Raw genomic sequence first — 24,261 nt, forward strand, 5'->3', positions numbered from 1 at the left:
TTTGGAGAAAGCTAGAAAATAATCAAGATGGCGTCTGAAGGCGATTAAGCAAGGCTATTAGTATTTCTAACACTGACACAAATAGCGGGGAAGGGATTTCAAGTCCCACTAAGAGTACGTACCATAAGCTAGACGTGTAGCTCAATGTAAAGGCACTGAGTACACAGAAGGCAGAGCACAGACTTGTATTGGATTTTTCATTGTTGAGCAGAATGATTGTGGGCAGGTCTTGCTACCAAGGCTGAGCTACATTCCAGGTTGCACGTCAAAAAATATCTCAGCATTGATATAGCAAGTATATGGGACCAGCCAACACACAAATTATATACTTTTATTTCAATTCACATTTGGGACCTAGGTGTTGTCAGCAAGGCCAACATTTATTGTACATCTCTAATTGTCCTTAAAAAGGCCAAAGTGAACCATATTCTTGAACTTCTGCAGTCATTCAGATCAAGATACTCCCTCTGTGCAAGTGGGTAGGTGCTTCAGGATTTTGACTAAGTAAGAATGCTGATAGATTTCCAAATCAGGAATGTGTGAGACTTGAAGAGGAACATGCAGGTGATGGTGTTCCCTTGTGCCTGCTCACCTTGTCTATCTCGGTGGTAAACGTAATGGGAAGCATCCTACTGACTTCATTCCTGTTGGATTGGAAGCTGTGACACTTATTGGCCCATGCTGACCATTTGTTATCACATGTTCTGTGTCTTGTTGCTCTCCTTGTTAATTCTTCTTGTGCATATTCCAATATCATTACTATCACTGGTATTAAGCAACACAGGTTTCAGTCCTTGGTCCCATTCAATTTATCTTTTTACGCACAATGTTACCTCTGTCTGATCAGTGTCTTCACCTTTTACTCTGTAGGGTTTTGCATAAGTGATTTTATATTGCTGCCATCTCCTTCCCAAATCCCTTGGAATGGAATACTTTATGGAATGGAATAGAATACTTTATTGTCACATGTGACTAGGCACAGTGAACTTCTTTGCTTGGACCCCCAATGTATACAAATAGCAGCCACGGATGGAGCTGACAAAGTTACAAAGCACGCCGGCTCCTCCTTCCCCTGTCGCCCCCTCCCTATGAGTATATGCAGGTTCAGACTACTTACGAATTTTGCTACAACATCAATTATTTTCCAAATGCAGTAATATGAATTTTAAGGTTTGCTGGAGAAATTATTGTTGTATTATCTGCAAAACATGAAGCAAAGTAATTATTCCATCCATTTGGCATTTCTATCTCAATGGTTTTGACTTCTCTTGCTTGTCCTTCACTAGTCATATTCCTACTGCAATTGTCCTTGTTACTTTATAATATCTTTATAATTTCCTGTTGCTTTTAACTTCTATTCTTTGAATTCCTTTTGTTATTCATTCCTTGAGAATCTATGTAAATATTGTTCACATTGGATTTGATCTTCCCTTTTATAGAGATTGCACTGTAATTAGCTTGCTTCTTTCAGCAAAATGCAATTCTCTTAAACTCTATTGATTAACCTCATAGATTTCCCACTGCTTTTTCGCTCTTAAGATTACCAAGGCTTTCTCCATTTAATTCCAGTCTTGTTTCTTTGATATTTGCTCATTTGCAATCAATTACCTTCCTCTTTACTTTAATTAGTCACTCTTAATCTTAATCTTGAGCATTACAATATTGTGAACAGTAATTCCAAGATCACCTACTCTTGGCCCATCTGTTCTGCCTATTCCAAGATTGAGTTTACGCAGAGAAAATATAATTGAACTGGAAATAGTGCAAAAAAAGATTTACAAGGATGTTACCAGGTCTGGGTGGTTTCAAGCATAAGGATAAAAAGGAGATGCTGGGTCTTTTTTTCCATGGACCTTATAAAAGTATATAAAAGGAGCAAAGAGGTCCTTCTGCAGTTGTATAGGGCCCTAGTGAGACCACACTTGGAGTATTGTGTGCAGTTTTGGTCCTCTAATTTGAGGAAGGACATTCTTGCTATTGAGGGAGTGCAATGTAGGTTCACAAGGTTAATTCCCGGGATGGCGGGACTGTCATATGCTGAGAGAATGGAGTGGCTGGGCTTGTATACTCTGGAATTTAGAAGGATGAGAAGGTATCTTATTGAAACAGATAAGATTATTAAGGGTTTGGACACGCTGGAGGCAGGAAACATGTTCCCGTTGTTGGGGGAGTCCAGAGCTAGGGGCCACAATTTAAGAATAAGGTGTAAGGCATTTAGAACGGAGATGAGGAAACATTTTTTCACACAGAGAGTTGTGAGTCTGAGGAATTCTCTGCCGGTGGAGGCCGGTTCTCTGGATACTTTCAAGAGAGAGCTTGAGAGATCTTTAAGAGCCCCTTAAAGACAGCGGAGTCAGGGGATATGGGGAGAAGGATATGGGGAGAAGGCAGGAACCGGATACTGATTGTGGATGATCAGCCATGATCACATTGAACGGCGGTGCTGGCTCGAGGGCGGGATGGCCTACTCCTGCACCTATTGTCTATTGTCTCGTGTCTAAAATTATGAGAGGTGTAGATAAGGTGATCAGCAGCCAGATGGCATAGGTATTAGACGAGAGAGGAAAGATTTAAAAGGGACTCAAGTGACAAACTTTCGCAAAGAGGGTGGTGCCTATCATTTGGACAGATATAGGGTGAGGAAAGATTTGGAGGCATATGGGCCAGAAGCAGACAGGTCGCTTTGGCTCGGTTAGGCAACTTGTTCGGCATGGATACATAGGACTGAAGGATCTGTTTCTGTGCTGCAGAACTTTATGACTATATGCCTCTTTAAAAAAAAGTCTGACAATAAATAGAAAAAGCTTAATTTTATTTTGTTCTTCTCCTGCCAATTTATTTAACAGTCGTTGGAATCTCCTGTGATTGTTGTTTTGTTTCTGATCACTTCACAGGCATGCCGACATATTTCTTCCCCTAATTGGTTATGTATTGCACTTTAAATCAAATTTACAAGGATTCTGCATCTATGATATTGTTAATTACATCCATTTTTTGTTGCTAGTTAATTTGGAACTCATGAATTTCCACCACCTTCCATCTAAAAATTGCTATTTTTACTGTAAATTATGACGCATAAATAATACCAGCATATAAACCATTCTCTCCTTTAGAGAATTACAACTATTTTGATGAAACCCTTGTGTTTGTGATATATGCTATCTCTAACTCTTGGCCAATAATGAAAATAAAATTGATTTCAGTTTCAACTACACTATTAATAATGAACTTTTTGTTGAGTTTTACAACTTGATTATTTCAAGTTAAATTAAAAAAATAGCAAATATGAAATATTCTACCAAGATTCATTTTATTAAATCATTCAGCATTTTTATGTATTGTCAGTCCTGTTCCCGACGAGGATGCGCTTCACTTCACTGCTGCAGTCGCTCCACAAATTATTGCTCTGGGTCTTTTTATTTTCAATGAAAAAATATTGTGCTCTTTTTGTAATTTATAGTTCCTTTCACGTTGTTTTTAGTGGTTTTTCGAATTGAATACTGTATGGATTTATTCAGTCTATGGTCATTTGTGTTGTCCACATTTCTTCCTTTAGATTGTTTTTTTCTTCTTTTCTTGATTATTTATATATTTTTTAACTTGCAGCATTCTCTTCTTCCATGACATTAGATTGAAGTTTTCTATTCAGCCACAATTATCTTTCACGTTCGAACCTTGTTTCCAATACAGTTCTTCTACAGCTCATCCCCGTTCTGCCTCTGTATCGGTGTCTGTTCAGTCCTGCCTCTGTATCGGTGTCCGTTCCACTAGGTGCACCACTCATTCCTTTGTCAGTCCGTTAGCCATAAGCCATTCTTGTTACTATTTCCATGTCAGAGGTTAAGAGTAGTGAACTCACTTTGGAAGATAATTCATAAAACTCCCATCATTCACAGCAGGAATGCTGCACTGTCATCGGCATCATCTTTCACTTCGAACATTAAACTATTTCAGGTGGATATAATTTGTCCCACATTGCTGTTTTGAAGATGATAGGATCTTCAGTAAATATCAAGTAGTTTAGTCCTCAATCATTATCATTAAATCAGTTTCTCTGTTAATTATCATGTTGTGTGTGGGAGCGTCTTGTGCACATATTAGTGACATGTTTCTTTCAAGAATTACACCTACAACGCAGCCAGATATGACCTCCGGAAGTCCATCAGGAAAGCCAAGAGAGTCTACAGGGACAAAGTGGAATCTAATTACTACAGCTCTGACCCCAGACGCATGTGGAGTGGATTACGTTGCATCACGGATTACAATAGGAAAAACAGGAGTACTGTCCAGCCTACCTCTTCTCTTCCGAATGAGCTTAACACCTTCTATGCCCGGTTCGATGCAGGAAACACAGCACCCACCACGAGTCCACAGGTGTGCAGGGAGACTACCTCATCGACCCTACAAACGGCAGACGTGAGGCGGTCCAACAAAAAGGTCATGGCGTGCGCTGATCAACTGGCAGAGGTGTTCACCAACATTTTCAACCTCTCCCTGGGTCAGTCTGTGGTTCCCACCCCCTTCAAAGCATCCATCATTGTTCCTGTTCGAAATAAACCATTAATCTCCTGTTTAAATGACTACCGTCCTGTCACACTGATATCAGTCATCATGAGGCGCTTCGAGCGACTGGTCAAAACTAACATCGACTCCTCTCTCCCTGAAACCTTGGACTCTCTTCAGTTTGCGTATACACCAAACAGGGCCACGGACAATGCCATCGCCATGGCAACTCACACTGCGCTCACCCACCAGGACAAAGGGAATACATATGTGAGAAAGCTCTTCATTGACTACAGCTCGGCATTCAACACTATCATTCCATCAAAACTCGTCCCCAAGCTCCTTGATCTTGGACTGGAGATCTCCATCTGCGGCTGGATATTCAACTTCCTGACGGGCAGGCCCCAGGTGGAGAGCATTGGCAGCCACACCACTTCCTCACTGATCCTCAACACAGGCGCACCACAGGGCTGTGTGCTCAATCCTTTCCTGTACTCCCTGTTCACGCACGACTGTACTGTTAAGCACAGCTCCAACATCATTTTAAAGTTTGCTGACGACACGACCATCCTGGGCCTCATTACAGAAAATAATGAGACGGCACATAGAGAGGAGGTAAAGGCACTAAACAGCTGGTGCCAGGAAAATAACCTCTCTCTCAATGTCAGCAAAACTAAAGAGATGATCGTGGACTACAGGAGACAGCAGGGGAGTGGTCACCTCCCCATCCACATCGGTGATGCTGAGGATGAAAGGGTCAGCAGCTTCGAGTTCCTCGGTGTGCACATCACTGAGGACCTCTCTTGGACACTGCACACGGACACAATAACTAAGAAAGCCCGCCAGCGGCTCTTTTTCCTGAGAAGACTGAGGAAGTTTGTCATGAACGGCAGCATCCTCACAAACGTCTACAGTTGCACCATCGAGAGTCTGCTGACGGGCTGCATCACAGTCTGGTACGGGAACTGTTCTGCCCACAGCCGCAAATCACTACAGAGAGTGGTGAAGGCGGCACAGCACATCATTGGCAACTGTCTCCCGGCCATTCAGGACATTTTCCACAGGTGGTGCCTGCGGAAGGCACACAGCATCATCAAGGACCACAGCCACTCAGCACGCAGACTGTTCTCCTTGTTACCGTCAGGCAGACGATACAGGAGCATGGCTATACGCACCACCAGACTTAAAAAGTTTTTATCATCATGCCATCAGGCTTCTCAACTCATAAACACATCATATATGTTGATTATTTCATTTATTATTATCGTTTACCTCCCAATGTCACTTTTATCTTATCTTTTTTAATCTTAATTTTATTCTTGTAATATCATTGCTGAAGTGACCCGTTGTCTTGTCAAACACATTTCATTGTGCCGTCGACCCTGTGTTAACCTACATTTGACAAATAAAACTGAACTGAACTGAACAACATGTCATACGCTGCATAGTGCTATGGGATGATCAGATATCATGAAAGGTGTTTCATAAATGTAAGCCTTCCTTGCTTTCTGTGACAAATCGAAAGTGCTTGACCCGCAAGGATCTTCTTTTTAATTTAGCTCCTAACTCTTCACACACCCACATTATACAGTGCCTTCAGAAAGTATTCAGACCCAAAACATACAAGATTCTGGATCTTACTTTCAAAGGATTTTATCATTTCTCTGATTAATGCTTCACATGCACAGATCTCCTTAAATTCATCTGTTGTATAATGCCCCTGTCCCACTTAGGAAACCTGAACGGAAACCTCTGGAGACTTTGCGCCCCACCCAAGGTTTCCGTGTGGTTCCCGGAGGATTTTATCAGTCTCCCTACCTGCTTCCACTACCTGTAACCTCCGGCAACCACCTGCAACCTCCGGGAACCGCACGGAAACCTTGGGTGGGGAGCAAAGAGGTTTCCATTCAGGTTTCCTAAGCGGGACAGGGGCATTAGTCTCATTAACTAATGGATTAGTGATGTCCATATTCTAAACTTTGTGTGCAGAGATTATTTCTGCATTAGTGACCATCTTATATTTAATGCTGTTGTTCTAAGTCTTCACAACATTTCCAGAGTGGCCATACCGACAGAAAATTCTTCCCTAATCCTTTCTATGGTGGTAGTCAGGCACAGAGCACAACTGGATTCTTTCATTTATTTATTTAGTTCATTTCATTCATTTGATCTGAAGAAGGGTCTCAACCTTCATTCAACCATCATCCATCCATTCAACCCTCATCATCCATTCCTTCTCTCCAGAGATGCTGCCTGACCCGCTGAGTGACTCCATCATTTTGTGTCTACCTTCCCATCATTTATTTCCAGTTGTAGAGAGGAAAGGCAGGAGGTGGGGTTAACACAATTCTGCCATTCCCTTCTCCCAGTGGATAGACATTGACAGAGCTGCAGATCTTACAATCTCCTCATGGAAACACAAAGCAAATTACTACCACATGGCTCCTTGGCAGAAAGTCTAAGATTGAGCCTCATAAAGAACAACATGCAAAGCACAAATGCTCCATTTAATCTTATAAATTATTTTTAAATTAGCTTCGATATGCTCATGGTTCATTTAAGGATGAGATTTTGTTTGAAACAACATGAAATATGCATTCCGGAACAATCTGAAATGGTAAGTTTGACTTATTTCAGAGGAATGTGAAATAACTAGTTCCATTTCTGGAGGTAACTATCACATGAAAACCCCGAGACGTCCTTTCAATGTCACAACGTTACAAAATTGAGCCAAAATCAAGTTACTGGAAGGAGGTCGAAAGAAATTTCAGGCAATTTATTTAGGTAAATATAGATTATCAAATGATGAAAAGGTAGTTGGATAGATATTTGCTGGCAGAAGATCACATGAAAGTTATGTAAATAAATTAATATTAATAGATGAAGAGTAATATGACTCTAGGTATAAACAGATAGATGATAAGTCTGAAATTGTGTTTATGATAGATTGATGGATGATGGCTGTTGAATGGATAATAGACTGACAGATAAAATGACTGATATATTTATGATAGATGTACACATACAACGTAAATTATTTTTGGCCTCATTTTAACTATTGCCATCTTTCACATTGTTTTGTCAGGGATGAGAAGTTAAAATCTATACCTCAGTCCCAGATGGATAACAACTAAATAAGTGTGGTTCAATCTATTTCCCCGACAGATTACTATCCTTGCCTTGGCACTACATGGACTTAACTCTACTCCAACCTCACCAAACTCCTCCACCAGCATTTCCTAAAATGTCATTAATCTGGCTCTGAGTTGCTGTGCATTCCTTCTTCCCACCACTGCACATTGGCAGAAGGGCTTTTCATTTACCCATGCCATACCCACAATAGCCAATGGCACTGAACATATGATCTGCTCGTTGTTTGTGAGAACTTGCTATGTAGTAATTGGTCACCACATTTCCTACACTACAACAGGGACGACAATCACTTCAAGGGATTTTAGGGTAACCAGAGGAAGTGTCAGAATTGCATAATGCAAGTTCATTATTTTTTAAACATCTCTCATTTTGGAATCTTTTAAAGTCCTTTTCAAAAGCTGTTTCATTCAAATGGGCTTTTGATTATTCTGCACATCTCTTTCCGCTGTCATCGCTCATACTTTTGTCCACCTCTCTGAGTGCTGGCTCGTGCATATTCTTTGATTGTTGATAAAAGTTGTGGGTTTGTAAGAATGTTAACATGCTTACATGTGAACATTCTTGCAATTACAAGACAATGCAATGGCTTGTCAGAGTAATCTTCAATACACTTCTCGTTTTGTTCGATGTCAGATAAATGAGTCAGTGCCATTAGTCACGAGTCAAGAGTGTTTTATTGTCATATGTCCCGGACGGAACAATGAAATTCTTACTTGCTGCAGCACAACTGAATATGTGAATATGTAAACATTGTATATATTGTGTGATGTGGCCTGATGCTTCACCTACAGGTAGGTATGTTGCAAAGCCTACCTGAAGCGTCGTTGAAAATCTGCCGCTGCGGGTGTGCGCGATTTTGGCGCCGTTTAGAGGGGGCGGGTTTAAAACGCGATTTTCTCTAGGCTGTTCAAATCGAAGATGTTCAGCCTAGTTAATTATTAACGAAAAATCGCTGGAAGATTCCCTCGCAAAAGCTATTATTAGTTTTAAAGACCTCGTATAATAGTTATAGTAGTTTAAAAATCAGTCTCTAAACCCGCGACCGCCAGCAACCGCAGAGTCTCATAAAGCAGACAGCTGAAGGTATGCTGTATATTTTTACATTAAAAAGGGCTTCTAAAGATCCCTTTATACAAAGTTTAATATTGCGAGCAGCTCATTTTGGGCCCATTATATCCCTCAGTATTTTTCTCGGCATTTGAGGCACAAATCTACCGCAATGTGAACGTTCTAAACCAGCGCGTTCACAGGGACCCACTGGAAAGCTGATTTAAATGGGCATTTATTTACAGCAATTGAACACTAAAAATTCCTTCCATTTGGCCTATAAATTAATGTAAATGAGATTTAAAAATCATAGGTACACAAAATTGCTGGAGGAACTCAGCGGGTGCAGCAAAATCATGTTTTATTGTGAATTGTTTGTGAATATTATTTGGACATTTAGGCTATTTAAAAATGTTAATCATTTATTAAGAAATGGATAGATGTTTAGATCTAGTAATTGAAGTCTGAAATTAGCTACAATTAGGTAACTAACTAATTATATGCTTTAATTTCAGGTCATCCAAGTAAGATTATTTTATATTTGTTTCAGAATGCTTCAATATATGATAACTGAAAATTTCATTAATTTCTCTTAATTTTTAAGAAAGTTATGGGCTTTTGACTGTTCATGATCACAGCTTTTTTGTTATGTCCATAGAAAATCAATAGGGAACAAGATGCTCATTTCCCAGTATGAAAATGGCCATAACTTTTTAAATACTTGAGATATGAAAGTGAATTAGGTGTCAAATTAAACTTATTTTTATGCTTTATCTGATGGGATAAATTACAGACTTGATTTTTAAAATCTCAAAATGTTGTAACATTGCTACAGCTAGTGACGTTGTGCCCCTCCCTCCCTCCCTCCCCAAACCCAACGCGCTGCCAGTCGCGCCGCTCGCAAGTCCTTTGAAAAAACCTTGCGAGCGGGCAAGCGAGCTTTGAAAAAAAAAACCCTCTCCTCTCTCTCTCCCCTCCTCTCCTCTCTCTCCCCTCCTCTCGCTCTCTCTTCCCATCTCTCTCTCACCCCCCCTCTCCTCCCTCCTCTCTCTCTCGCTCCCCCAACTCTTTCTCTCCCCCACCTCTCCCTCTCCCCATCTCTCTCTGCCTCCTCACTCTTTCCCCCCTCTCTCTCCTTCTCCCCCTCTGTCTCTCTCACTCTCTCTCTCCCCCCCTCTCTCTCCCTGTCTCTCTCTCTCCCCGTCTCTCTACCCCACCCTCTCTCTCTCGCCCCCCTCTCTCTCACTCTCCCACTCCCTCTCCCTCTCTCCCCCCTCTTTCTCTAACCCCTTCCGCTACCCCCTTCCCTCCACCCCCTCCCATCCACTCCCTCTCCCCAACCCTTGCCCCTCCCTTATTCCCCTCCCTTCCCCCCACTTCTCCCCCTCCCCTCTCCCCCCCTCTCTCTTCTCCTCTCTCTTCCTCCACACCTTCCCCTCCTCACCCACCCTCCCTCACCTCCTCCCCTCCACTCCCTCTGTCTTGCCCCCCTCTCTCTGTCTCTGCATCTTTCTCTGCCTCTGTCCCTTCCCTCTCTGCCCTCACTCTCTAACACCCCCCCCCCCCTCTAAATGCGCCTGCATGTTGGGGGCTAGGCAAGGTTATGGGGTAAAAGGAGCAAATTAATAATATTAATATAATATCAAGGGGGGTAGTTAGCGTGTGTGCGGGAGGGTTAGTTAGTGTGTGTGTGGGGTGGTTAATGTATGTGACGTTGCATCTACCCCTTCCTCCCTCCCCTCGCCCTCCTCCCATTCCTTCCCCTTCCCATTCCTTCCCCTTCCCACTCTCTCCCCCATTCCCCTCTCCTCCCCCTCACAATTTCCCCTACATTTCCCTTGCTCCCCTCCTTCCCCCCCTCTCCCTCTCCCCACTCTTCTCCTACCCCTCCCTCCCCCCTCTCCCCGCCCATCCCCATTCCCTCCTCCCCTTGCCCTAACTCCGCTCTCCCTTCACCCCTCCCCCTCCTCCCCACCCCCTCCTCCCTTCCACCTCTCTCCCCCTTCCTCCTCCCTCCCCTCTATAACTCACTCCCCTTCCCCTGCTTCCTCCCCTTCCCCTCTCCACTCTCTCCCCATCTCCCCCTCCCCTCTCCATTCTCTCCCAATCCCCCACTCCACTCCCCCACGTCCCTCTTCACCTTCCCCTCTCCATTGCCCTTTCTCCATTTCCCCCTCTCCTCCCCCCTCATCTCCCTTCCTCTCCACCTCTCTCCCCTTCCATCCCATCTCCCCCCCTCTCCCCTTCCATCCCATCTCCCCCTCCCTCCATTGCTACTCTCTCCACTCATGGCTGTTAGTGGAGTGTGTTAGGGGGGGGGGGTGGGGGTTGTTAGGGTGTGTGTGTTTTGGGGGGTGGGGTGGTTAGTGTGTGTGTTTTGGGGGAGTGGTTAGTGTGTGTGTTTTGGGGGAGTGGTTAGTGTGTGTGTGTGTGTGGGGGGGGGTGAGGTGGTGGTTAGTTTGTGTGGGAGGGGGGTAATTGTGTGTGTGGGGGGAGTGGTTAGTTTGTGTGGGGGGGGCTGGTTAGTGGTGTGTGTATGTGTGGGGGGGTGGTTAGTGTGTGTGTGTGGAGGAGGTTAGTGTGTGTGGGGGGTGGGGGTGGTTAGTGTGTGTGTGTCTGGGGTGGTTAGTGTGTGTGTGGGGGGTGGTTAGTGTGTGTGTGTCTGGGGGTGGTTAGTGTGTGTGTGGGGGGTGGTTAGTGTGTGTGTCATGCCACACCCCCCCCCCCACTTAACCGCACGTTGAATGCACGGAACCCTCTCCCCTCCCCTTCACACTCTCTCCCCTTTCCCCATCTCCCCCTCCTCTCTTCCCCTTCATCCTTCTGCCCCCTACACCCTCTGCCCCCTCACCCCTCTTCCCCCCTCACCCCCTTTTCTCTCCCTCCCCCTCCCACTCTCTGCCCACTCCCTGCTCCACTCCATCTCCCCACCCCCAAACCCCCTCGCCCCTCCTCCAACCCCCTATCCCCTCCTCCAACCCCCATCTCCCCTCCACCAACCCCCCTCTTCCCTCCACCAACCCCCCTCTCCCCTCCTCAAACCCCTCTCCCCTCCTCAAACCCCCCTCCTCTCCTCTCCCCCAACCCCCCTCTCCCCTCCTCCAACACCCCTCTCCGCTCCTCCAACACCCCTCTCCCCTCCTCAAACCCCTCTCTCCCCTCCTCAAACCCCCCTCCCTTCCTCCAACCCCCTCTCCCCTCTTCCAACCCCCTTTTCTCTCCTACAACCCCCTCCCCTCTACCATATCTCTTCCCCCCACTCCCCCTCTGGGGCCAAAAGCAGAAGCTGGCAAATGTGCCTGTTCCTCGTGACTGAGGTCAGGTAACCTTCTAGAAGTTTCGTTTGGTTGTTCAGATTAAATCTTTCTTACAAGATGGCGGACATGTATTCATTGTGCTAGTCACAACAGGGCTTTACGTCAAGGGCCTGTCCCACCAGCTTGGGACTGCATGCGGCAAGCGCGACCAAACCGGAAGCGGGAGCCGCGCGAAGGTCGAGTGGTCCCTTACGGGTTGACGTGAAGTTCGAGCGAAGTCCGCGGGAGTTCGCGCTAGGTGTACGCCATCAAGACGCTGCGTACGGTGTCAAGACGGTGTGTTCGGCGTTGAGACGGTGCGCACGCCCGTCGAGGCGGTGCATACGGCCTCAATGCAGCTGCGGGCCGGCTGGCCGTTGCGCGGAATTTTTGGACAGTATCAGTTTTTCAGAGCCCCGCGCGATGTCGGGACCAGCACCGCACAACTCCATAGGGCTCCGGTGATTGAGGTGGGTCCGGCCCCGTGAGGCCGTGCGGCTCAAGCGACCACGTTAGTTCGCGCTTGCCGCATGCAGTCGCATGCTCGTGGGACAGGCCCTGTAGACATTACAGCATGGACGAGAAGTTGAACCCACACGTCCACGAGGAGTGACTGCGCCTGCAAGAAATCTGCGCCCAACAGCTGGGCCACGTCCGCGATGATGAATGGCCAGGTGAAATGGCACGCGCCGAAAATGACAGGAAACCTGCAGATGCCATATGTGTAGATTGAACTGCCATTCGCAGCAGTTAATGGGGGTGGGGGGGTGGGCTCTTACCAGCACGAAGGTCGAGTCCAGATGGGGGCAATATGCTGACCTCCACTCCGGTGTCCACCAAGTAGGTATGTTGCAAAGCCTACCTGAAGCGTCGCTGCGGGTGTGCGCGATTTTGGCGCCGTTTAGAGGGGGGCGGGTTTAAAACGCGATTTTCTCTAGGCTGTTCAAATCGAAGATGTTCAGCCTTGTTAATTATTAACGAAAAATCGCTGGAAGACCCCGTCGCAAAAGCTATTATTAGTTTTAAAGGCCTCGTATAATAGTTATAGTAGTTTAGAAATCAATCTCTAAACCCGCGACCACCGGCAGCTGTCAGGGTCTCATAGAGCAAATAATTGAAGGTATGCTGCATATTTTTACATTAAAAAGGGCTCCTTAAGATCCCTTTATACAAAGTTTAATATTGCGAGTAGCTCATTTTGGGCCCATTATATTCCGCAGTATTTTTCTGGGCATTTGAGGGCACAAATCTAGCACAATGTGAACGTTCTAAACCAGCGCGTTCACAGGATCCCACTAGAAAGCTGATTTAAAATGGACTTTAATTTACAGCAATTGAACACTAAATTCCTTCCATTTGGCCTATACATTAATGTAAATGAGATTTAAAAATCATGTTTTATTGTGAATTATTTATGAATATTATTTGGACACTTAGGCTATTTAAAAATGTTAATCATTTATTAAGAAATGGATAGATGTTTAGATCTAGTAATTGAAGTTTGAAATTAGCTACACTTGGGTAACTAACTAATTATGTGCTTTAATTTCAGGTCATCCAAGTAAGATTATTTTATATTTGTTTCAGAATGGTTCAATCTACGATAACTGAAAATTTCATTCAGTTCTCTTAATTTTTAAGAAGGTTATGGGCTTTTGACTGCACACGATCACAGCTTTTTTGTTATGTCCATAGAAAATCAATAGGGAACAAGATGCTAATTTCCGAGTATGAAAATGCCCATAACTTTTTAAATACTTGAGATATGAAAGTGAATTAGGTGTCAAATTAAACTTCTTTTTATGCTTTACCTGGTGGGATAAATTACAGGCTTGATTTTTTAAATCTCAAAATTTTGTAACATTGCTACTACAGGTGGTGTGAATCTACCGTTAAGGCAGGGATCGGCAACCTACGGCCCACGGGCCAGATCCGGCCCATAACCAGAAATCATCCGGCCTGCAGGCATATTTTTTTAGTGACTAGAATGTTGTTCTTGCCTTCAGTGGGACCTTGCCCAGAGTTGTCCCAGCTCTTGGCCAAGGCAGCTCTCCGGGATGATTTTGACTGGTTTTACTTTGTGAAGTTCGCTGTGCCTGAGTTATAGATCAGAGTGAACACCTGCTCCTGTGGACTCGTCTCACTGTGGAGTCTGTCACAGAGGGTTTCCACCACCAGTTGGTCAATAATTGGATCGATCTCGTGAACCAGTGGCCACGGATCTACCGGCATGTGTTCTTTCTGAACTGAACTCACTGTGGAATGAATCCATTAACTGAGCCACTGCTGCCGGATTCTAGGTTGCCTTCCCCCTGGAACACTCCTCATCACCATCAATGCCGAGTTCCCAGAGCCCTGGTTAAACGCGACTGGTCACGGTTAAGTGTGTGAAACCGGCCCCGTCAGAGATTGTGGGTAGGATTAACAAAAGAAAGGACCATTCCGCCTATTCCAGCGGGTGGCTGTTCGTGCGGAGTGTGAGGGAGAGAGTGGAGGAGTGTGGGGGGAGATTTAATTTCCAGTGGCATGTAGATGATGGAGCCACAAGGGTTGGGACTGCAACAGCAGTAGCGAGAGTGAGAATCTGTTTCAACAGTTTGTTTATTTTCAGCTGAATTTAAAAAATAAAACACAAAGCGACCTGAATAATCACTGCACTTACTGCCGATGTCCTACATACTGCCATTGATAAAGTTACATTACTATACCAAAAGGAGTGAGCGAATCCAAATATATCACAGAAAACTATAAAAGTTAATTTGCCGAAGTTCTTACCAGGCACACCAACCACTGCAATGAGCAGTTCCTGTTACACCAGAACTGTTATACCAGTGTCTCAAACTAACTGCTATGTTCAGTAGACATAATATGGGTTAAAGCAATATTATGTCTACTGAACATTGCAGTTAGTTTGAGACACTGGTATAACAGTTATACGCTCCGAAGCATAAAGCAATAAAACACACAAACATAAAGCAATAAAACCAAAAAAATCATCGTAGTTTTGTACAAATGAACCATAAATACACCGAGTTAATAATTTTGAAAGCAGTATTTTCTTACCTCAAAGAAGCAAAACTGGAAAATACGGATGAAATGCAGGTCTGTATACATGCAGCATCTCATCTGGTGAGAATGTTTATCGCGAATGACCTATGACCTGGCCATGCGCAGTTGAAATACCGAACTCGCTCATTGATGAAGTCTCATATGTGTACAATATACTGGGCCTCTGTGTAAGGTTCCTCAACTGGTATGTTTATTTTAAAGCCCATTAAATATTAGAAGGAATAAATTAAAAAGAAATGAGAGAGTACTGGTGCAGGGTAGTGAGTGGGATAACGGAAATCAAAGCAAGACGGACACAGGCAGGAAATATAAGCAAAGATGTACAACAGACAATAAACCTGGAGTAATTAAAGAGTGTAAAAAGTCAAAGTGTAAGGTTTTTTGGCTGAATGCATGCAGCATTTGTAAGAAAGTAGATGAGTCGACAGCACAATTGAATGGTGCCAGAAAAACAATATTACTCTCAACGCCAACATGACCAAGCAGCTGATTGTTGAGTTTAGAAGGGGAAAGCCGGAGATCCACTATTATTGTGGTTGTTAATTTATTGATTTTTTTTGTTTATTATATATTAATTATGTATTGTGTTTACAGGCCTGTTATGCTGCTGCAAGTAAGAATTTCATTGTCCCATCGTTGGTACAAATGGCTTTTAAACAGTCTTGACTCTCTTGACAAATAACAACAGGTGTGCTTGATCTAATACCTATTACAGAGATGTGGCTGCAGGATGATCAAGTGTGGGAATTCGACATTTCAAGTTATAGAATGTTCAGGCAAATAAGGCCAAAGGGGTCAGGAAGTATTGTTAATCAAGGGAGGTATTAGCATGGGAGTCAGTAGTGATATAGGTGCAATGGATAGTGATGTGGAATCAGTGTGGGGGAAATAATGAAAAGCTGGGGAAAGAAGACATCGCTGGCAGTGGTCTATAACCCCCCTCCCCCAACATTGTGCTTTTTAATCTGACAAAGCATGAATGGGGAAATATCAAAGGCATGCATAAATAGAAATTAAGTGATTTTAATATATACATTGATTGGACTAATCACATTGGCAAGGGGAACATGTAAAAGGAATGATTAAAGTTCATCAAGGATTGTTTCTTCAAGCAGTAGATATAAAATCTACTCAAGTACAGCCTATATTAGAATAGGTCAACTGTAATGAGGAAGGATTAATAAAAGATGTTGTGGTAAGTATCCCCAGGGAAACAGTGACCACAATATAGTAACAATTCCGGATACAATCCGAGGTATAATCCCAAGGGTCCATAACCAATGTTTTCAAAAATCAGAGCTATACCAACGATATCAAGATTGTGTTGTCTGGAGTAGACTGAAAATCTTGGTTATGAATTAAGTCAGTGGATCAGCAGTGGCAGATAATTACAAAACTAGTTCTTAACACTCGGCAGAAACTTATTCCAAGTAAAGGTTCCCGGGAGAAAGATGAATTATCCATGGTTAAGAAAGGAGGTCAATGAAAACAATAAATCAGAGATTAGGGCATGTAAAGAGGCGTAGGGATATGATGGACCAGAGGACAGGCCATTTTACAAGAGCCAGCAACCAGAGAGTGGAAAGTTAAGGAGTGAGAAAATTGATTGTGAGAGAGTGAGGGACGGGGTATTAATAATGTGAAACAAGAAATCAATGTTTTGCATCTGTCTCTGTTGCAGAAGACACTGTAAACATCCTAAAGATATCTAATGGGTAGTTTCAAATAGTGTGTAAACAATTCTAACATTTGCAATCAGGAGGGATGAGTGATAAGAGTCAAGTCAAGTCAAGAGAGTTTATTGTCATGTGTCCCAGATAGGATAATTAAATTCTTGCTTGCTGCAGCACAACAGAATATTGTAGGCATAAATACAGAACAGATCAGTGTGTCCATATACCATAGAATATATATATACACACATAAATAAACAGATAAAGTGCAATAGGCTGTTATCGTTCAGTTTGTTTGAAGTTGTGTTTAATAGTCTGATGGCTGTGGGGAAGTAGCTGTTCCTGAACCTGGATGTTGCATATTTCAGGCTCCTATACCTTCTACCTGATGGCAGCAGAGAGATGAGTGTGTGGTCAGGATGGTGTGGATCCTTGATGATGTTGGCAGCCTTTTCGAGGTAGCGACCACGATAGATCCCCTCGATGGTAGGGAGGTCAGAGCTGATGATGGACTGGGCAGTGTTTACAACTTTTTGCAGCCTTTTCCACTGCTGGACACTCAAGTTGCCAAACCAAGCCACAATGCAACCGATCAGCATGCTCTCTACTGTGCACCTGTAGAAGTTTGAGAGAGTCCTCCTTGACATGTCGACTCTCCGTAATCTTCTCAGGGAGTAGAGGAACTGATGTGCTTTCTTTATAATTGCATCAGTGTTCTGGGACCAGGAGAGATCTTCGGAAATATGCACGCCTAGGAATTTGAAGTTCTTGATTCTTTCCACCATCGACCCGTTGATATAAATAGGACAGTGGGTCCCCATCCTACCCCTTCCAAAGTCCACAATCAGTTCTTTGGTTTTGCTGGTGTTGAGAGCCAGGTTATTGCGCTGACACCATTTGGTCAATCGGTCGATCTCTCTTCTATACTCTGACGTCCCCATTAGTGATACGTTCCACAACAGTGGTGTCGACTGGCGAACTTGATGATGGAGTTCACAGTATGTCCAGCTCAGCAGTCTTGAGTTCAGCAGGGGGCTGAGCACGCAGCCTTGAGGTGCTCCCGTGCTGATTGTTATCGAGGATGACACATTTCCACCAATATGGACAGACTGTGGTCCGTGAATGAGGAAGTCGAGGATCCAATTGCAGAGGTTTGCGCAGAGACCCAGATCTGAGAGTTTGATAACCAGCTAGGAGTGGATGATGGTTTTAAATGCCGAGCTGTAGTCAATGAATACCAGCCTGACATATGAGTTTTTGTTGTCCAAGTGGTCCAGAGCGGAGTGGAGAGCCAGTGAGATCGCATCCACCGTTGATCTGTTGTGGCGGTAAGCGAACTACAGTGGGTCCAGGTTTTTGTCGAGGTATGAGTTGATTTGCGCCATGATCAGCCTCTCAAAGCACTTCATCACCACAGACGTTGGTGCCACTGGTCGATAGTCATTGAGGCACATCACCTTACTCTTCTTGGGCACCAGTTTTATTGATGCCTTTTGAAGCAGGTGGGTACCTCAGACCTCAGAAGTGAGAGGTTGAAAATGTCCATAAAAACTCCAGTCAGTCGGTCCGCACAGGATTTAAAACACACCCGGGTATACCATCAGGTCCAGGCGCTTTCCGAGGGTTCACCCTTCTGAAGGATCTTCTGACGTCGGCCTCTGTGACTGTGGCCGAAATACCATCACGACGAATGGGGGCTCGGGAAGGCACATCTGTATTCTCCCTATCAAAGCGTGCGTAAAACGCATTGAGCTCGTCAGGGAGTGATGCTTCGCTGACATTTGAGTAGACTCCTGATTTCGCCTTGTAGGAGGTGATTGCATTCAAGCCCCACCACAGTTGCCGAACTTCCATCATCCTCCAGCTTGGAGCAGGTCCTTTTTGGCCTTTTTGATGGCCCTACCAAGGTCGTATCTGGACTTCTTGTAGACCCCTGGATCTCCAGACTTGAATGCCTGGGATCTGGTCTTCAGAAGAATGTGGATCTCATGGTTCATCCAAGGCTACTGGTTAGGAAATACTCTGAAGGTTTTTTGTTGGGATGCAGTCTGTAGCGACTGTGGCGTATTCCTTCAGGTCCGTTGAAGAGTTCCTGAACATTGCCCAGTCTACAGACTCCAAACAGTCCTGGAGTTGTTCCTCTGCCCCCCCCCCCCCCCACTCCCCGACCAGCTCTGTACAGACCTCACCTCTGGGGGTGCGCACTTCAATTGCTGCCTGTAGGCAGGAAGAAGCAGCACCGCAATATGGTCGGATTTACTGAAGTGAGGGCGAGGGGTAGAGCGATAGGCATCGTTGATGGTTGTGTAGCAGTGGTCGAGGGTGTTTGGTCCTCTGGTGCTGCAGGGGACATGTTGGTGAAAGTTAGGGAGCGATTTCTTAAGGTTGGCTTTATTGAAATCCCCGGCTATGGTGGTAAATGTCTCGGGGCAAGACATCTGGTGCTTGTTGACCACGGCGTGCAGCTCCCCCTGTGCCAGATGGACATCTGCCTGGGGAGGGATGTAGACCGCGGTCAGGATGATGGAGGTGAATTCCCTCGGTAGGTAGAAGTTGACGGCACTTCATCAGAGGCATGAGATCACAGATGTCAAGATGCTTACACTTGTGGGAGAGTCTTGAATGAGGGACATAGTTATCAGATAAGGTGACGGCCATTTAATTCTGACGTGTGACAACATCTTGCATAGAGTGGTGATTCTCTGGATTCTCTACTCTGGAGGGTTGTATAGGTGAGATTATTGAGAGTATTTAAAGAGGAAACAGATGAATTATTAAAAGAGCAAATGAGCAACAATCCACCCTGATATATGCAGAGAGTAGTTTTTTTATTGAGTCACACAGCATGGAAACACCCATTTATACTCATCCTACATTAAGCTCATTCTATTCTACCCACATTTCCATCTACTCCTCCCAGATTCTACCACTCAATTACACACTGGGGACAATTCAAGTCAAGAGTGTTTAAATGTCATACGCACTGGGAACAGAACAATGAAATTCTTACTTGCTGCAGCTTTACAGACACTATGCAATAAACAATAATGCCATAAACTATCAGTTATACTGGATAACAGGACCATAATTGTGCAAGCTGAAATACTTTACGTAATCTATAAAAAGTACATTGTAGTGCATTGCTAGGGTGGGTTCTGCGGTGAGGCTCAAGAGCCTGATAGTTAATGGGAAGAAGCTGCTCATGAACCAGGATGGTGCGGGTCTTTGATGATATTAGCTGCCATCGTGAGGCAGCATTTCCTGTAGCTCACTTTGATGACAAGGAGGTTAATGCTCGTGAAAGCAACAAGCAGCTCCTTGGTCTTGCTAATGTTGAGAACAAGATTACTGTTCTGGCACAGTCATCAATTAACCTACCAACCAGCGTGTCTTTGAGAAATATGAGGTAACCAGGGTACCCAAATGAAACGCACGCAATCACAAGAATATACAAACTCCACACGCACTCGCTGAGGTCAGGATTGAAGCTGGATCTTTAAAGCTACGAAGCAGCAACTCTAATGGTTCAACCAACCTACCACCCAGATTTGTAAAGTTAATTCAATGTTTCTTGCTCCATAGACACTGGCTGATCTCCTGGGCGTTTCATACATTATAATTTACCGTAGGTTTTCCATTCACCACAGTAGCTCTGACCTGTATTTCAAAAATTTACCACGTTACCACATTTGTTCTTTCTCTCCAACAAGTAAAAACTAAAGAACCCTCGTAAATATGTCCAATTTTTAGGCAAGACAATACTGACAATATTGCATTAGCAGTGTAGTCCATTGTACAGCAACCTGTGGACTGACGAACTGCAGAGATATTAACACAGTGCTCTCATATAGCAGCGAGCACAGTGAGAGATAGTGGCACTGGAGTTGTGTAATAAATTGAAATTTTGGGAATATATCCCCTTTATAAAATCTTGGACCCAAGAATTCCTACAGTGTATTCAGAACTAATGGTATGCTCTGCATACCTCCCATGTTAAAGAGGAAAGGTTCGATCAGCGTGGCTTACACCCACTACACACAAATATTAGTATTTTATAACAGCAGCCAGTTTTATGATTACAAAAGCATTGGAAAACAGCTGTTTGAAATTTGTTTTCAGTTGCAAGTCAATTAATTATGTTTTCCTGAACTTCCTTTAACTTTCAGGTTCACATGGAGGACAAAAGGAATTTGATTTGCTCTCGCACAGATGCTGAACATAAATTCCAGGCAGCTCGGAGACCCTGGATATACAGTGACCCAGAGGATGGTCGATCTACACCCAGAATGTAATTCAATCTCTTACCCACATTCACTTACCTCTCCCTGATGTTGAAACCAGAAAGACTGATGTGAACATGACGTGTCCCATAACATTTAAAAACCATTTCGATTCGTGCTCTTTCCTTTTGGCCTGCATTTTCTTCTTGTTCTCTCTCTCTCTCTCTCTCTCTCCCTCTCGCACTCTCACTCTAACTGGACGTTCTTTTGTTTCCAACACTCGGTGCTAGTGCTGTATCCTGCTCAGCTCTGACTCCTGGATTTTTGTTACTCAAGCCTTGGCAAGTCATTTTGCGTGCTATTCATAACTACAAACAGCCCTGATTACAGAAAAGAATTGTTCATGTAGGAGGATGTTATGCAGATGCCTCTAGGGTACAAATGGAATCCTCATTACAGCAAAAAACAGCATGATGTCATAATCAATTCACCAACAATTATCCTATCTGATTGGCAAATGCTGCAAATTACAATTTGGTGCTGCGTATTACAACAACAAAAAATCTCAAACTTCTTAAGGATGCATAAATATGTTTCGCAGGAAATAAAGTATAATTTGAGCTTAAGTTACAGTTGCAAAGTAGGGAAAACTAATCCTTAATGTTGAACAAAACTTGGAAAAGGCACTGAGATTGCAACAGTCTGGATGTGAACTTTACTGTCCAACCTCAAGAGGGTGTGGTTTATGAGAACCACTGCTCACTGTGGAGTATTTGTTAATAGTTATGTAAATATGAAATTCTTGTATCTAGTGACTGTTGTAAATAACACACCCAGAACATCACTAACATGAAAGGCAAAAAGGTTACATACATTTACTGGAACAAAAAACCGTTGGAGGAACTCAGCGGGTCAGGCAGCATCCAAAATGAAGAGAAATGGACAGTCAGTGCTTCGGGTCAAGACCCTTCACCTGGACGGAAAGAGCAGGAGAGGGTTGGAGAAAGCTAGTATGAAGTCAAGTCAAGTCAAGTCAAATCAAATTTATTTGTCACATACTCAAACAAGATGCCCAGTGAAATGAAAGTGGCAATGCCTGCGGATTGTGCAAAAACGACAAAACAGAATAGAACAGAATCAGTATTTACATGTTAGAAAATTTTTTTTTTTAAAAGACACAACACAACAATAAATTAGTACAGTAAATCAGTCCCTGGTGAGATAAGATTTTACAGTCCTGATGGCCTGTGGGAAGATACTCCGTCTCATCCTCTCTGTTTTCACAGCATGCCAGCGGAGGCGTTTGCCTGACCATAGAAACTGGAGCAATCCTTTGCTGGGGTGGTAGGGGTCCCCCATAATGTTGCTGGCTCAGGATCTGCACCTCCTGGTGGATAGAGGTCCTGTAGGGGGGGGAGTGTAGATCCCGTAGTGCATTCGGCCGAACGCACTATTCTCTGCAGAGCCTTCCTGTCCTGGGTCAGTGTTATGTAGTGTTATGTAATGAACCGGATTTGATAAAGGACCTCAAGGTTAATGAGCCATTAGGAGGCAGTGACTATAACATGGTTAGGTTTAATCTACAAATGGAGAGAAAAAAGAGTAGATCGGAGGTGTCAGTGTTGCAGTTGAATAAAGGGGACTATAGGGCCATGGGTGAGGAGCTGGCCAAAGTTGACTGGAAAGATACACTAGCAAGGATGACAGTGGAACAAAAATGGCAGGTGTTTCTAGGAATAATACAGAAGGTGCAGGATCAGTTCATTCCCAGGAGGAAGAAAGATTCAAAGGGGAGAAAGGGACGACCATGGCTGACAAGGGACGTCAGGGACAGTATAAAAATTAAAGCGAAGAAGTACAACGTAGCAAAGATGAGCGGGAAGCAAGAGGATTGGGTAATGTTTAAAGAACAACCGAAGATAACCTAAAAGACAATACGGGGAGAAAAGATGAGGTACGAAGGTAAGCTAGCCAAGAATATAAAGCGGGTATATTAAAAGATTCTTTAGGTATGTGAAGAGGAAAAAATTAGTTAAGACCAAAGTTGGACCCTTGAAGATCGAAAAAGGTGAATTTATTATGGGGAACAAGGAAATGGTAGATGAGTTGAACAGGTACTTTGGATCTGTCTTCACTAAGAAGGACACAAACAATCTTCCTGATATAGTAGTGGCCAGAGGATCTGGGGTGACGGAGGAACTGAAGGAAATCCACATTAGGCAGGAAATGGTGTTGGATAGACTGATGGGACTGAAGGCTGATAAATCCCCAGGGCCTGATGGTCTGCATCCCAGGGTATTTAAGGAAGTGGCTAATAAAATTGTGGATTCATTGGTGATAATTTTCCAATGTTCTATAGACACAGGATCAGTACCTGTGGATTGGAGGGTAGCTCAAATAATAATAATAATAATAATAATAATAATAATAATAATAATAATAATAATAATAATAATAATAATAATAATAATAATAATAATAATAATAATAATAATAATCATAATCATAATAATAATAATAATAATAATAATAAATACTTTATTGTTCCCCTCAGGGAAATTCAGATGTCCAGAAGCCCCCAACCAACAAACCTACAGATTCAAAACGAACGCAGACAGAAAATACATAGAATACAATGTGGACACTATCTGAGAGCAATAAATACTTAAAAAGACCAATAATTAACAATTAAATATTAAAAATTGCAAAATGCATCCCCCTACAGCCTAGCGGTCCGAATTATAAAATCTAATGGCTGCAGGGGTGAAGGATCTCCTGAACCGCTCCGTTCTACAGGGCAGGGAGAGGAGCCGGTTGTTGTTCCGAGTGCTCTTTTGACTCTCCAGAATTACATGGAGGGGATGCCCGGGGTTTTTCAGGATGACCTGCACCTTGTGCCTCTTGCGCCTCTCAAGCACATCCATCCCAGAGTCTACTCTCCCCTCCAGCACTGAGCTAGCTCGTTTAACCAGTTTGACCAGCTTCTTGTTATTTTTTGCACTAATGCTGTTGCCCCAGCAGACAACAGCGTAGAAAATAACACTTGCAACCACAGTGTTGTAAAACATGTGCAGCATTTCATTACACACATTGAAGGATTTGAGCCTTCTGAGGAAAAAGAGTCTGCTCTGGCCCTTTTTGTAGAGGGAGTCAGAGTTGACAGACCAGTCCAGTTTGTTATCAAGGTGCACTCCAAGGTATTTATATGTCTGCACCACCTCAATGTCAGCCCCTGCAGCGTTGACCGGCTGAAGGGGGAGCTTGGACCTGCCAAAGTTAACCACCATCTCTTTAGTCTTA

The 24,261-nt window shown here is 43.8% G+C and overlaps 1 protein-coding gene across 1 annotated transcript in view; it reads right to left on the reverse strand.

Moving 5' to 3' along the window:
• il20rb (interleukin 20 receptor subunit beta) overlaps window positions 1-21,338 on the reverse strand; it is a 49,594-nt gene extending 28,256 nt beyond the window's left edge. Inside the window, exon 1 of the mRNA XM_033031521.1 lies at window positions 21,061-21,338. Within this exon, the coding sequence (XP_032887412.1) occupies window positions 21,061-21,160 (100 nt within the window). The 5' untranslated portion in view covers window positions 21,161-21,338. The remainder of the gene's footprint in view (window positions 1-21,060) is intronic.
• Window positions 21,339-24,261: the final 2,923 nt, after the last annotated feature.

This window comes from Amblyraja radiata, chromosome 13 (assembly GCF_010909765.2).
Source record: "Amblyraja radiata isolate CabotCenter1 chromosome 13, sAmbRad1.1.pri, whole genome shotgun sequence".
In the NCBI taxonomy this organism is placed as follows: Eukaryota; Metazoa; Chordata; class Chondrichthyes; order Rajiformes; family Rajidae; genus Amblyraja; species Amblyraja radiata.